General features: G+C 38.4%; 1 protein-coding gene across 1 annotated transcript; it reads left to right on the forward strand.

Annotated features, from left to right (window-relative positions):
- Positions 1 to 598: 598 nt before the first annotated feature.
- On the forward strand, positions 599 to 4,956 carry LOC121993907 (actin-depolymerizing factor 1). Its single transcript, XM_042548162.1, has 3 exons — positions 599 to 607; positions 4,455 to 4,720; positions 4,806 to 4,956. Exons 2-3 carry the CDS (start codon positions 4,473 to 4,475, stop codon positions 4,954 to 4,956), a joined length of 399 nt encoding a protein of 132 aa, XP_042404096.1. The 5' UTR covers positions 599 to 607; positions 4,455 to 4,472.
- The last annotated feature ends 11,935 nt before the right edge of the window (positions 4,957 to 16,891 follow it).

Genomic DNA, 16,891 nt, shown 5'->3' on the forward strand with positions numbered 1-16,891 from the left:
GAGGGCGGCTGATCAACTTCGTCAGAGGAAGGAGAATGCATCTCGGGGGAAGGAAGCTGGCAGAACGTGGATTAGCAGTATGAAGTAGGAGAGCAAGAATGAAGAAGGATAGAGTAAAGGGGTGACCATGAGGCTCTTTATAAAGAAGGCAGGTGGCCAAGTCAAAGCAACTACGTGGGCACGGTACCCCAAGCGGCTGGCGGAGCAATTAAGGAGGCATGGTATCCCAGGCGACACGACACAAAGATTGATGCGTGAGGCGGGAATCAGGGCGCGCAGAGATATGCTGAGGCAGAGACACAGAGATAGGATGAGGTGACCAAGATATGCTGAGATCTTAGAGATGTGCTGAGGTCTAGTCAGTCAGACTGTCGTCCTCCTTCGACTAGACTTGCGGGGAAGGCTTGTGATACGGTTGGTAACGGAGGGGCCCAAGAGGAAAGGGTGAGAAGGGTCAAGGCCATATGGCGGTCAAAAGTCAAGAAGACGTGGCAGTCAATAGTCAAGCTGACTAGGCAGTCAAAGGCAAGCACAGGGGGTAGGCAGGGGTCAGGCAGACTTATCGATCAAGGGGGCAAAGTAGTTGAAAGACAAAGGAAAACGACAGGCGGAGCACTGGGCACAAGTCGGAAGTAGCAGAGCCGTTCGGAGTCAGCTCGGTCTGCAGGTCTGCGATTCAGAGGCCCAGAGGTGCAAGTCGCGAATCATAGGTCGGAAGCGGCAGAGTTGTGTAGAGATGGCTCGGTCTCCGACTCGAGGAGCCGGAAGTGTAAGTCACAACTCATAGGTCGGAAGTGTCAGGGCTGTGTAAAGACAGCCCAACCTACAGGCTTACAGTCGAAGGCCAGCAAATACAGGGTGCAGAATACAGACCGTGATCGGCAGGGTTGTTCAGGGGTAGCCCGATTAACGAGTAACGCTTAGAGGCGAGATCTGGTCGAAGGGTGTAAGGTAGATGCCGACAGCGATAAATAGGATGAGCCGAGTTGGGTAGGAGTTGAGGCATCATAATTGTCCGTCAAGGGTAATCATTACATACCAGCGAGATGTGCGAAGGCGGAGGTTTCTAAAGGAGAAGATGCTCTCATGACCAATAGCGGCCTGACAGGTGTTCTTCACTACAAGACAAAACCCATGTGTAAAGGCGAAGGTTCCTAAACAAGAAAATGCTTTCACAACCAATAGCAGCACGACAGGTGTCCAGGACTACACGACAACGACAAAGCCCAGCGTCTAACGTTTTCTGACAGGATGGCAGGTTCTGGAAGCAAGGCAGGGGCATAAAAAGGGGGAGATTCCTCGTACGCGGGTACGCGCGCACTCTCGTCACTTTTTCCTTTCACAACTTTTCATTTTTGAGTCTCTTTGTTTTCTTCTGGGGAAAAAGGACCTGACTTGAGTGTCGGAGGGCCTGATCCGGGGACTTTTTCCCTGGGTTCTGGTCTCTAACGTGGGAGGGGGAGGTTGTCTGAGTGTGCGCAGGATCCTGCAGCAGCGTCAGCCACCCGTGGGAGCCGGATCACCTACGACTTTTTCCGTCAACAACTAGGCCACCGCGACCGGCCTCCGTCCGACTCAGCCTTCGGACGGGATCACCATGTAAGCGTGATTGGGCGATCGGTGGACACATGGTAGAAAATCTAGCAAAGATAACTAAGTTTCAGTCGACTATTAAGTTATTAAGTCAACTGAATGGATGCCATGTCAACAAAGGGAAGACCATCTAATGGATTAGCTCGATTTGCCATGTCATTTTTTTTTTAATTGATCGAGCAACCTTTCTGATTGACTGAACATGTCATATCAGCAGCTTGAGTAGAGTCTATAAAAGAAGGCGAAGAGTTCAAATGAAAAACACACATCCAGGTTTAGAGCTTCGATTACATTCTATTTTCATTCCTTTTCTTCTCCTTATATTGTTCTTAAAATTATAAGAGGATTCTCCATCTCTTACACTTTACTAAAGAGGAAAAGGAGTTATGAACCAAGTAAATCTCTCGGATCCATCTTTTGAATGTTTTGCTTATTTCATTAATGTTAGCAAGAGAAATCAAAATTTCAATTGTGCCTACTATTCACTCTCTCCCCTTAAGCAATTCGAAACACTTCCGCAGCTAACAATCACCATTTGTTGTATTTAAATTTTACCCATCATTATTTCCATTTTAGTACTCAATTATATTTATTAAAAGATTGATTGGGTGCTAAAGTATATTATATTTAAAAATATATATATATATATATATATATATATATATATATATATATATATATATATATATATATATCAAAGATTTTGAATAATTATATGATTCATAAATTTTTTACTTGTTTTTCATTTATAAATATTCAACGATGTTGTAGTTAAGACTTAAGTTTTGTAAAAGAGGATGTTGTGGGTTTTGTACGAGTGTGGGCGATGACCTAATTGTATTTAATTTATGAAATAGAAACTTTGGCAGCTTATGTTTGGAAAAAAAACAAAGACTTTATCCTGTGGCAAAATTAAAAAGGTATGGATCTTTTTTTAACAATTACCTAAATGTTAGTATACATTAATCATATTATTTAAATTTTAATTATAGTTTTTAATGTTTAACGATGATGCAAAAAAATCTGCCAAATTGGTGGATATTTAGGTGGAGGCATGATCCTAACCAGCACGTACGGTGTGATCTGTATATACGAGAACAAATATCGCTAGAGTTATTTCCAATGAGGCCCCTTGGATGCTTTAATCATCACAAACTGTGATAAATAAATTGGGAAATAGAATATAAATCTAGAGAAGTTTACTTGTTTAACAATACAAAAACATATATACTTTGATATTTCTATAAATAAGTTGAAAAAATTGTCTATAATAAATTACGAACTGTTCAGCCATCAAAACAATAATCTCATAGATTATGATATTTAATCCCAAAAATAGTGATGTAGAAATATAGGGAGATCATTACACCATAATTTTAAAAAAATTAAAGATCGTGGAGGGATTATGTAGGGATAATGAATCATATTTGCTCATTGTCATTAACAACATGGGCAATAATGGTTGTATCCCTAGAAGACCTATAGACGGGCCAATAACATGGCCTACTGTTATGAGAGGCAGAGAGCTCGGAGAACTGAACTGAATTGTAGTAGTGATTTCGAGAAACTGAGTTCGTTCTTAGCAAAGTCTATGACATTTACTTGCATGTCGTCCTAACTCGAGGGATTGATCCTTTAGTCAAAGGTCTTTGAACAAATATTGTATGATATGCCAACTAATTGGAGTAGGGTTATATAGGCATGACTTGCTGATCTGAGTTAAGATCCTTATCGTATCATTTAATTTATAAAAATATATAAGAAAATTATAATAAAAAGTTTTACGGGTTATTTCTTGTCAATGAATATGACTTTCCCTTATAAGACTGCATTTGGTAGGGCGTAATCTGTCTTGTAATGTAATCCTGATTACATTACAAGACAGATTATTTTGTTTGTTTCACTTTTAAATTTGTAATGTAATGTAATGTAGATTACAAAATGTAGTGAAGTTTTGTAATTTGGATTACAAAGTAAATACTATGTAATCCGATTACATTACGAGGTCACTGTCCCACCAAAATTTAAATACCGAATATACCCTTAGTCCACCGTCGGCCCCCGCCCCCCCCACCGCCGCCAACCACCGCCGCCGGCCGCCTCCGGCAGAAGTGCGGCGACCGTCAATAGAGGTCGTAGGATATTTTTGTCATTGTATAATAATACAAATTATATTCCTGATAAAAAATAATATATACCAAATAAAAGAATGTAATATCCTTGTAATCAAATATTACATACATTATATTTCCAAACGTAGTAATGTAATCAAGATTATATTACATTACATTACAAATTTGATTACATTACAAACTATATTACATTACACCCAACCAAACGTATCCTTAATTAATGCCTTGATTCAGTCTACAAACTTCATCTCAACTAGATAAGATTACTGTGAAAAACAACTTTTCACAAATGTTTCCTAATTCCATTTGACTTTGAAACAATAATTTAATTTTTTTTTAGTTTGTCTATAGATATGGCATCTAGGTCAAAGAAGCAAATGCCAAAGCTAAGCACAACCGAACGCATCACCGTGCAACAAGCTTTGTGCTCCTCTCCTCCAATTCCTCCTCCTTTAAACACTCTCGTCCCTTCCTTTGCCCTCCACACCCCCTTCAATAACTCATGATCACAAGGACTTCCTACTTCGTCCTCTCCCCTTTCGATCTTTACACCCTCTCGCATTTCCTCTTCCTTTCCCAATTCCTATTCGCAAGCTTGACCTTCATCCAACCGATTAGCCATGGTGAGTTACCTCATTCAATTCCATTGGGTTGATACTTGTTTTGAAATGATGACTCCTATGATACATGATGTTGTTTTTAATGCTGTGAAATGATGCAAATATTAAGGCAAACTCGGCCTCCGGAATGGCAGTGCATGATGAGTGTAAGCTCAAGTTTCTGGAGCTGAAGGCAAAGAGAAACTTTAGATTCATTATATTCAAAATCGATGAAGTGATTCAGCAGGTCATGGTGGAGAAGCTGGGCCAGCCTGATGAGAACTATGACAACTTTACTGCCTCCTTGCCAGCTGACGAGTGTCGATATGCTGTATTTGATTTTGATTTTACCACCGATGAAAACTGCCAAAAGAGCAAGATTTTCTTCATATCTTGGTAAGAAACACAATTGGTTCAATGTAAATATCTTTTATCTATTAGTGGAGTTTGTTTAAATTTAATTGGATGATGCACGAGGAAGGGCACCTGACACGTCAAGAGTGAGGAGCAAGATGTTGTATGCAAGCTCCAAAGATAGATTCAAGAGGGAACTTGATGGGATCCAAGTGGAGCTCCAAGCTACTGATCCGAGCGAGATGAGCATTGACATCATCAAAGCCCGAGCTCTATAAGAACATCTATCCCCTCACCTCTACTTTCCACTTCCACCCAAAGACATTTATCTATTTTAATTGATGTGATGTATTAACTTAGGTTATTCAAAAACCATGTCAACAATCTCTATTTTCTGTACCTTTTGTTTCTTCATTGAACATCTCAAGTATCTTATCTGATGCTTTACTCTGATTCCTTCATTTCTAAACAAGAGGCTAAACCAAAGATTTGCTATATTATTTTATCATTGCTTGTATTTGTCAAAGTTTTGCTATACCTATTCTCAAAATGAGTAATCATGCCTGTCTTTTTACAATGTCATTATCGACAAACATAGAGGTCCCAAGTATTTTTCATCTTCGTGTTAGGTTTGAGAAGAGATCATTTTCTGAATAAAAGCTTCTGTAAGGAGAATAATCAAGCATCGAATGGCCATAGGACCTCTCTAGTTAGTCTTCAGTGTGGCTCTCCGATCCATATGTTTGTTCTGGTTTGTAACTAAACCAATCTAAATGAAAAGTTCAATAGTTTGAGTTCAATTTTCATTAAATCAGTTGCGTTACTGACAGATTAGTTACTAAATAGTAAAACACGATTTGAATTCCTATTTATCTATTGGATATCAAGTACTGCAACAAATCAATTTTCATTTATTTAATTAAAATAAATACAAAGATAATTATATTTATCATTGACTATGTTTGAAAATGTACATCAATCTGTTTAAATTGTGGACATGGTATTTTGGCGATGAGGATTTATTTTATTGAATTGATTAGATGATTGTGCCGGTACAATCATGTGCTAAACAATTTGATAAGGTTTATGTTTTCTTTGTCAATACTTCTCCCTTTAATTTTTGTTGTGGAATGAGTCTGCTTTACACCTCCTCCCTTTTCAAATTCAAAATGGAGATTGTGTTTAACAAGATTGGGTTTCGATTTGAGCATGTGGAGATCAGGAATATGAAGAGGTTTGTTGACTAAGTCAACATGGGAAAAGGTAACTGTCCAAAATTAATATTGAACTAGGTAACATTGAACTTAGAGATAGAGAGTAGAGAGATAGAGATACATTGTCCAAAATTTCTACAAATGTGCCACCAATTAGTTAGAGATAGAGATAGAGAGTAGTTGAATGGTAAAGATCATTTTATGCCATTTGTATTTAACTTGTAAATCTGAATGATCACGTACCAAAGTTTGAAAATTCTAAAATCATGTATCTATTTTACATTTTACACCTTGTCATTCTTTTACAAAATGATCACGTGTGTCCAAACCAAAAGCCAAATCCAAACCACTTTGCATGTGTGTGTATCTTCTTTGTAAAAAGGTGACAGAGTCGGTCTCTTGATTGTTTAAAGGCCCTGGGTGAGACTATTATTCTTGGGTATTTTATCCAACTGCATTTGTAAATCTGAATGATCACGTACCAGAGTTTGAAAATTCCAAAATCTTGTATCTATTTTACATTTTACACTTTGTCATTCTTTCACGAAATGATCACGTGTGTCCAAACCAAAAGCCAAATACAAACCACTTTGCATGTGCTTGTGTCTTCTTTGTAAAAAGGTGACAGAGCCGGTCTTGGTTGTTTAAAGGCTCCGGGCGAGACTATTAATTATGCCCTAATTTATCCTTCCATCAATCTAAATAATAATTATTTTAATTTATAAAACTTTGTTTTAAGAAATCGGATAAGGAAATAAGATTTTTTTGTTCTAGGATGGTTGTTTCTTTTTTATTTATACATAAATTCCTATAATTCTAACATAAAAATACGAATGAAGCATCAATTCTAAAACTATAGATATAATTTTTTTGATTCTTACACTATTAAATTGTCCAAGAATAACAATTCTATTTGTAATCAATTTCATTTAGAATGCAAGAAGTACTTACAAAGAGCAATCATTTGAATTTTTAGCAAAAGAACACTGACAGTGAAGAAAAATGTAACTAAAAAAAATATAAAGAGATAAGTGTTAGATCTTTTGAGCCGCAAAAATCGCTTTTTGCATTGCGGAAACCTCGGAGGTAGCCACGGATCTGTGCGAAGATAAATAAATAAAATATTCATGTACATGTTTGTCTACACTAGATCTACCTTAGATCTACATGAAAAGGAAGTATTACCCTTGTAGCGATGCCCTTCGCTTATCCCGCTTGTCCAAATGGTTGCCGGATCTCGTAGAGTGTCAAGTGAACACTCCTCTACAAGTATCCACATGGACAAAAGGTGGAGACAACCACTTAGAGTGTGCTAGCACTCTTGAGAGGTCTTGGTAATGGAGGAGGAGAGAAAGAAAGAGAGGAAGAAGAAGAGACCTTGAATAATCACACCCTTGCTTCACACACATGTGGTCAACCCCCTTATTAGAGTGTTTTATACCTCCATGTAATACCAAGAGTCATGGCTCTTAGTCTTTCTCATGAGGTGGCACACAATGATGTAGTCTTGATGATGTGGAATATCATCATTGGCCAACCCATGCCAAGTCACAATGAAGTGGCATTTGGTTAAGCCAAACTTGACCCTTCATCTTCCCTCTCAAGTCAAGTCAAACTTGACCTCTTATCTCCCATGGTTGATCAAATCTACCCTTTGATTCAAGTCAATTTAATTTAATGAATCTCTATTCATTGGTTTAAATTGACTCAATGAATCATAGTCTAAATTAGACTCATTCGACATATGAATCAAATTGAGTCCAACCGAATTAGTCTAATTTGGATTACTCTTAATCCAATTTGGTTCATCATATGAACCTAATCCTCTTGGTCCATCATATGAACCTAATCTCCATCTAACTGCCCTTTGTGTGTGACCCTATAGGTTCTTGTAACGTTGGCAATGCTCCTAAACCCATTTAGAAACATAAGCAATGGGCGGTATCTAGCGACACATCATTACTACCCAAGTTATAAGAATGTTAAGATCCAACATCACCATTGTGACTACTAATTGTGACTCACAATATGTGATAATGTCCTTCTATCCTTGACATCTAAATTGATCAATTGAGTCATAGATCGTGTCATTCTCTAATCAATCTATGTCTTGAACTCCAAGTAGACTCACTCTAATCAAATGAGCTCAATATCTCATATTGACTTATTTGGGCATGGTCATGCACTTAGTGGTTTCACTCTATCAAGAATCATGATATCACTCCCATCATTTAGGAGGGATAGATCCCTTCTACATCACTCACATCCCTCCGCATAACTTGTTACATACCCAGTAGTCGCCTTTATAGTCCACCCATTTACGGGTGACGTTTGACGAAGTCAAAGTATATATCTCCTTATGTAGGGAACCATGGTGACTTCAGGTCCAAGGACTGATAGTCATACTAATATTCACATAAGAAAGTATATGACACTCATATAACGATCCATGATACTTTCTCATGGCGGGTCATTCAATATACATTCTCCAATGCATACCCATGTGTCAACTTGATATCTAATATCCATGACTTGTGAGATCAAGTCATCGAGTTGACCTACATGCTAGTCTCATCGCATTAACATTGTCCCTGAATGTTAATACTTGACTAGGAATGATTAAGAGTAGTATTATCTATATCATCTCATTATCAATTCAACCAATCAATTGATATAGACAAGAACCTTCTACTCAAAGACGCTATTATACTCAGTTATTTGGCACAAATACAAGTAAGTATAATAACCATAAAGAACTGCCTTTATATATATATATATATATATATATGATACATCGAGTCCATACAACAATCATCACATGATTGGCTCTAGGGCTCCCACTAACAATCTCCCACTAGCACTAGTGCCAATCAGTGTAGGCTCTAACACCCAATGACCTAGTGTGACCATCATGCTTTCTCTTTGCCAAAGCCTTGGTCAAGGGATCAGCGACGTTAGCCTCTATGGGTACTCTGTAAATTTTCACATCTGCTCTATCGATGATCTCTCAAATGAGATGGATGCGTCATAGTATGTGTTTAGTCTGCTGGTGTGAGCGAGGTTCCTTAGCCTACGCAATTGCTCCATTGTTGTCACAATAGAGCTCTATAGGATCGGCTATGCTAGGAACCACCCCAAGCTCAATAATGAACTTGCGGATCCAAACTGCCTCCTTTGCTGCTTCTGATGCAGCAATATACTCAGCCTCCGTTGTAGAATCAGCAACTATGTCCTGCGTCGAACTCTTCCAGCTCACAGCACCACCATTCAAGTAAAACACGAACCCAGACTGCGATCTATAATCATCCTGGTTAGTTTGGAAGTTGGCATCACTGTAACCCTTTGCAGCTAGCTCGCCATCGCCTCCAAATATCAAGAAATATTCTTTAGTCCTTCTCAAGTACTTAAGAATATTCATGATCGCTATCCAGTGACGCTCACCTGGATCTGACTGGTATCTGCTCGTCATGCTCAAAGCATACGAAATATCAGCACGAGTACATAGCATGGCGTACATGATAGATCCTATGGCTGAAGCATAAGGGATTTTATCCATGCGGTCTCTCTCCTCTCTAGAAGAGGGACTTCGAGTCTTCAAAAGACTCACACCATGTGACATCAGCAGAAGTCCTTTCTTGGAATATTGCATGGCAAACGATAATAATACCGTGTCAATATATGTACTTTAACTTAGGCCAAACAATCTCTTAGATCTATCTCTATAGATTTTTATGCCTAGAATACAGGCGGCTTCACCTAAGTCCTTCATTGAGAAATAATTCCCCAGCCAAGTCTTTATAGACTATAGCAAAGGGATGTCATTCCCAATGAGTAATATGTCATTCACATATAATACAAGAATGACAACTGTGTTCCCAACAACCTTCTTGTAGACACATGGTTCATCTTCATTCTTGATGAAACCAAACTGTTTAATGACATCATTAAATCGAAGATTTCAGTTCTGGGAATCTTGCTTTAGTCCATAAATGGACTTATGCAGCTTGCATACTCTGCCAATATGAAGTGGATCTACAAAACCCTCAGGTTATGTCATGTACACATCCTCGAGCAAGTTTCCATTCAGAAACGCGGTTTTGACATCCATCTGCCAGATCTCATAATCGTGGTATGCTGCAATAGCAAGCATGATCCAAATGGACTTAAACATCGCTACTGGAAAAAAGTTTCATCATAGTCAATACTATGAATTTACTTGAAACCTTTAACTATCAAACGACCCTTATATGTATGCATAAGTCAATCTATGTCAGTCTTTCTCTTAAACACCCACAAACACCCAATGGGTTTGACACCTTCAGGTGGATCAACCAAAGTCCATACTTGGTTGGTGTACATGGATTCCATCTCGGATCTTATGACCTCTAGTCATTTCTCAGAATCTGGTCTCATCACAGCTTCCTGATAGGAGGTAGGCTCATTCTCAATAAGCATAACGTCGTCATGGTCAGACAAGAGAAATGAGTATCTCTCAGGCTGACGACGTATCCTATCAGACCTATGAAGAGGTAGGTCTACTTGAACTGGTTGTTGTTCCTCAACTCCTTGTGCAACAATCTCATCATCCACAACATTTTGTAGTTCCAGTTCAACTTCCATCAAGGCTTCAGTGCTATGGTCCATATCTTGAACTTCTTCAAGATCGAACGTACTCCCACTAGTTTTTCTAGAAATAAAGTCCTTTTCTAGAAATATCCCAGTCTTAGCCACAAACACTTTGTGGTGACTGGAAATGTAGAAGTAATATCCTTCGTTTCCTTAGGATATCCTATAAAATAGTACTTATCAGATTGAGTCCCAGTTTGTCTGAGACTTGACGTCGAACATAAGCCTCACAACCCCAAATCCTCATAAAAGATATCTGGGCATCTCTCCTAGTCCATATCATATATGATGACTTTATCACAGCTTTGGATGGAATACGGTTAAGTATGAAGGTTGTTGTGTCTAGAGCATGTCTCCAAAAAGATATAAGAAGATTTGTGTGACTCATCATAGATCGTACCATATCTAATAGGGTATGATTCCTCCTTTCAGATACACCATTCCACTGTAGTATTCCAGGAGGAGTGAGTTGGGATGGAATCCCACACTCAGCTAGATAGTCACGAAACTCATGGCTAAGGTATTCACCACCTCAATCTGATCGAAGTATTGTAATACTCTTGCCTAGCTGGTTTTGTACTTCATTCTTGAATTCTTTGAACTTTTCAAAGGATTGTGATTTATGTGTCATCAGATACATATAACCATATCTACTGAAGTCATCAGTAAATGTAATGAATTACCTATAACCACCTCTGGCAGTGACATTGAAAGGGCCACATACATCACCATATATAAGTCATAACAAGTCAGTTGCTCTTTCACTGTGTCCATTAAAGGGAGTCTTGGTCATCTTGCCCATCAGGCATGACTCGCATGTCTCATATAATTCAAAATCAAATGAGTCCAGCAAGCCATCTTTATGGAGTTGGGATAAGTGATTCTCATTTATATGACCTAAGCAATAATGCCAGAGATAGGTTCGGTTCATTTCATTTGACTTGAATCTTTTGGTACTTATGTTATAGATGGGGTTCTCTAAGTCTAGAATGTAGAGTCCGTTCATCAGAAATGCACTACAATAGAATATATCTTTCAAATAAATGGAATACATTTGTTCTTTATTATAAAATGAAAATCCTTTCTTGTCTAAACAAGAAACTGAAATGATGTTCTTTGTGAGAGTAGACACATAACAACATTCATCTAATTCTAGTATAAGCCCAGAGGGCAGAGATAGAAAGTAAGTTCCTACAGCAACAGCAGCAACCCGTGCTCCATTGCCTACTCGTAGGTCCACCTTGCCCTTCGTCAATGTCCTGCTATTTCTCAGCACCTGTACACTAGTACAAATGTGAGAAGCACATCCAGTATCTAATACTCATGATGAAGAAATAGAGAGATTGACTTCTATAACATATATACCTGAAGTAGAAATCTTATTTCTCTTCTTCTTAAGATCTTCCAGGTATCCTTTGCAGTTCCTCTTCCAGTGCCCAGTCTGACCGCAGTGGAAGTAGGTAGCATCCTTGGCAACCCCTTCTTTAGGTTTCATTACCTTGCCTTTGCCCTTGGCTTGGGACTTTCCCTTACTTTTAGGCTTGCTCTTGCCTTTATGCTTTTACACCATCAAAATGGAGTTGGGCTTTACCTTATTAAGGCTGAGCTCAGTAGTTCGCAACATGCTTAGCAGCTCAGGCAGTGGCTTATCAATTTTGTTCATGTTGTAATTTATGACAAATTGACTGTAACTTTCTGGCAAGGATTACAAGATCAAGTCAGTGGTCAGTTCTTGGCCAAGTGGGAATCCCAACCTCTGTAGATTCTCTATGTACCCAATCATCTTGAGTACATATGGACCTACGGGAGGAACAAGCCCGTGTAAGGATGTTTGAGGGGTAATCTTAAAGGAGAAATTAGGTTATTCAAGAGGGTAGGATAGATCGTATGCATAAATCTTTATATCTTAATGAGGTTGAGAATAGATGAATTCTTATGTTGATTATCCGAGGGACGCATGTGACAAGCAAGCCCGTGTAAGGATAACATAGGTTTCATTCCTAATTGATCACATTTGGATATAGATTTCAATCCTAGGCTGGTTGTCTATTGCAAGAGAGAACCGGCAATCTTCTACAAATGATGCACAATTGAGAAATAAGATTTGGTAGATCATTTACATTGAATATCCTTACAAAGAAACCAAAGCTCCTAGAACATCCCTTTATCATTGCCCTTATTCTTATTTCTTATTCTTTTGTTTCTATGTTTTACTTTTCATAGTTACACTTTACATTTGTGAATCAATTGATTAGTTGTTTAGCGAACTCGCGTTGAGACATGTTTAGTGGTTATTCCAGTCCCTGTAGATACGATATCTTTTATTATTACTTACAACATTTCTGTACACTTGTAGAACGTCAACAAATTTTTGGCACCGTTGTTGGGGACTGTGCTATAACATTAGGGATTATCAATTGAGTTAGACTAAACATGATTTTTCTTTTCTTTTCATTACATAGTTGAAACTAATCTTTAGAATTCTGTTTTCATAACTTTTTCTTGTATTCTTTTCTACTTCTTGCTTTTTGCAATTCTAATTCTGCGCTTTTGATTTCTAACACTCTAGTCTAATTTTTCTGTATTTTTCTATTGATTTAGTTACTTTCTTTCTTTTCCTTTTTCTATTAAACATATCTTGAAAACTTGTTCTTGTGTATGCAAAGATCTAACTTTGCTGAAGAGCTTCTTCCTCTAGATCTCGAGATAGACAGAATATTTCATAGAAGAAAAATTCTGCAAAGACAATAAACAGAACAAGAACATTTTAACATGGGGAATAGACCACTAAAGGATTATGCAGTACCTTACGCTAGAGGGTTTAGATCTAGCATTTCAAGACCTTCAGTGGAAGTAAATAATTTTGAGATCAAACCAGCTATCATTTCTTTGGTGCAGCAAAATCAGTTTGGTGAAGGACCACATGAAGACCCGAATCAACACTTGGAGGTCTTCAATGAGATATGCGACACAATGAAGATGAATGGTGTTCCTTCTGAAGTGGTGCGCTTGTTATTATTTGAGTTTTCTTTGAGAGATAGAGCTAAGCAATGGTTAAATTCTTTAGCTCCAAATAACATCACCACATGGGAACAATGTGAGCAGCAATTTCTTGATAAATTCGATCCTCCTAGTAAAACAGCTCATATGAGGAATCTTATTGCAAGTTTCAAACAAGCGGACTCAGAATCTCTATTTGAAGCTTGGGATAGATATAACAGTATACTCAGACAATGCCCACACCATGGTTTGGAGAAATGGCTTGTGTTACACACATTATATAATGGTATCAATTATCACACTAAGGTGTCCCTTGATTCAGCTGCTGGAGGGGCACTCATGAATAAGAGCTTGGATAAAGCAGAGAAAATCATTGAAAGTGTAGCACAAAACCATCATCAATGGGCGAATGAAAGAAGTGGTGGCTATTCCTATGTAAACCCAACAAAAGCATAAGGGAAGTTTGATGTTGATCCAGTTACTCTATTGGCTGCAAAACTAGATGCTCTTACAAAGAAATTTGAAAACATGGGAGCTCCTTTAAATACGGTCAATGCCATGGTTTTATCTTGTAAAGTATGTGGAGGCTCTGAACATTCTAATGACTCATGTCCTTTGGGAGCTATTTCTGCACAAATCAATCAGAGCAATGTGACGTCATCATGGGTCTTAATCAAAGGCAGAACAACCCATACTCAAATACATACAACCCTGGGTGGAAAAGTCACCCTAATTTTTCCTATAGAAATAATCAAGATCAAGGACCATCTATAGGGGCAAGACCTAATTTTCAGCCTGGTTAGCAGAATTTTTAGCAACAATCTTCTCAAGCCTTTCTTATGTCTATAATCGAGAAGATGTTTGAAGAAATTATCTCTAATCAGAATGAAATGAACAGGATATTTTAAAGCTTACTCAGAGAATGAATAATTCTGAAAGACATCAAAAGATTCAGGATAGCCAGATTGCCCAATTAACTTCCTCATCTTCTAGAGCACTAGGACAACTACCTGGTAAACCTGATGTTAATCCTATGGAGCATTGTAATAGAATTGAATTTAGGAGCGGACAGACCTTGGGAGATCCCTAAGTGACTACTCCAAAAGGGATGCAAACTGAAGAAGAGCTCTCTCCTCCAACGCCAAATCAGATTCAAGATGATGAGGAGAGTACCACTAAGGTTGAAGAGACTCTTCCACTTAACCAATAAAGTAAAGTAGTCCCTTTTCCTCAAAGACTTGTAATGCTCAAGAAGGATGAAGAGTTTGGCAAATTCTTGGAGAAAGTTAAAGAGATATGTGTTGAAGTGCCTCTTATTGATGCTATCTTACAAATGCCCAAGTTTGCCAAATTCTTGAAGGACATCATGTCAAGTAGGAGAAGAAGAGGAGATATAGAGACCATGGCGCTTATAGAGGAATGCAGTGCTCTTTTTGAGAAGAATACTTCCCCAAAGTTGAAGGATCCAGGAAGCTTCTATATTCCTTGCAATATAGGAACTGAATTTATTGAGAAAGCTTTCTGTGATTTGGGGTAAGTGTTAGCCTTATTCCTTATTCTATTTGTAATAAATTAGGTCTCAAAAACTTTAAACTTACTACTATGGCACTGCAACTTGCTGATCATTCCTGCAGGTACCCTATGGGTATCGTAGAAGATGTGCTAGTAGAAGTAGGTGAGAGTATAATTCCCACCAACTTTATTGTGCTAGACATGGAGGAGGATCCAAAAATCCCTATCATATTGGAAAGACCATTCCTTGCTACAGTGGGAGCTATTATAGATGTTAAAAATCATAACCTTTCTTTGGTAATTGGTAAGGAACAGTTGGAATATAACTTATCTAATGCCTCTAACCATGTTTCTTCTCTTTTGAATGCTTGTAGTAGGGCAAGCATTTATAAACTTGAGGAATGGAATTTCCATCCTCATGGGAGGCCACCAAATGGAGAGAATATTGTGGTGGAAGATGTTGGGAGAAGACCTCCCAACAAAAAAGAAAAATATGTCTGCCCTCCAAGGGCAAGAAAAAGAGAAGAGTGATCAAGATTGGTCGAGCTAAAGACCTTAAACAAGCGCTTCTTGGGAGGCAACCCAAGGGTTCTTTTAGTTAGTTTCATTTCATGTTTCTATTTTTCATTATAGTGTTTTTACTTGATTTTTGCTTTGTTTTCAGGTTAAAATTCACTTCCATGAGCTGGCCATGATGTTTTTTCATAGGCATGGAAGTGTTAGAGAAGTAAGAAAGGAGTTGAAGAATCACTTAGAATAAAACAGAGCCTGACCGTGTGCCATACACGGCCAGAAATATGTTGCAGATAGGGGGAGTGCTAGGGCCGTGTCCACCAGACACTGCCGTGTAGGACATCTCGAGAGGAAAGCATGCATGGTCATGTCTCAAATACAGCCGTGCATTGATACCAGAGGAAGAAGAGTGCCCAGTCGTGTCTTAGACACGACCGTGTGAAGGAACGAGTGAAGAAGAGTGCACTGGCCGTGTCATTTAACACGACCGTGTATAATTTCCAGAGGAGAAAGGTGTTTAGGCCGTGACTTGGACATGGTCGTGCAAACTCATCCGAGAGGAAGAAGGGAGTGATCGTGCCAATTGGCACGGACGTGTGACTTCACCAGACAAGGAGAAGGATGGGGTCGTGTGGATCTACACGACCCATGCTAGTTGAATTGCCTAAATCGTGTCCCATATACACGGTCATGTCCAGGTCGTGTCCCCCACACACCCAAACCTTCTCAACACTCTCTTCTCTCCCAAACTCTATTCTCATTCAACTTTTCTCTCAAATCTTCTCAGATCTAGATCTCAAATACTTTCTTCCTCACAAATTTTATCAAGATCTAGATTTTTCTCCTCTCTTGCATTCAAGATCCCCAACTCCTTAGCTTTAAGACCCTATTCTTTAAGATCTATTCTTTCAAGATCCAATTTCTCCAACCCTAAATAGTACCCTTCCCCACTCAAGCTTGAAAATATGTCCAATAGTTTGAAGAGATTACGTAAGGGAAGCGGTGGATTTAGTAGAGAAAGGAATCATCCAAGGATAAAGGAAAACAACCGGAAAAGGGCAAAGGAAAGAGGATATCACGCGACGAAGATAATTACGATGAATTCAATATCATTTTTAGAAATGAAGAGCATAAGACTAGATTTGTAATTCTTGTTAATAGAAAGATTGTGTGTACAAGATATATGGACCCAACTGCTCTTGACATGCTAGAAATTAGAGATGATGTAGATTGGATGATAGGGTTCCTAGATTGGAGTGATATATTGTACTCACATCTACCTACATATCCTCGTATTATATTGGTGTTTCTAAGCTCATTAGATATCCACTTTGCCAATGAAGATGAT

Source organism: Zingiber officinale, chromosome 6A, assembly GCF_018446385.1.
Source record: "Zingiber officinale cultivar Zhangliang chromosome 6A, Zo_v1.1, whole genome shotgun sequence".
Taxonomy (NCBI): Eukaryota; Viridiplantae; Streptophyta; class Magnoliopsida; order Zingiberales; family Zingiberaceae; genus Zingiber; species Zingiber officinale.

Bases quoted from the DNA above. Each gene is read 5' to 3' on its own strand.
- LOC121993907 (XM_042548162.1), top strand. From the start codon at position 4,473: ATGGCAGTGCATGATGAGTGTAAGCTCAAGTTTCTGGAGCTGAAGGCA. The intron at 4,721-4,805 runs GTAAGAAACACA...TGCACGAGGAAG, and splicing joins AAGATTTTCTTCATATCTTG to GGCACCTGACACGTCAAGAG.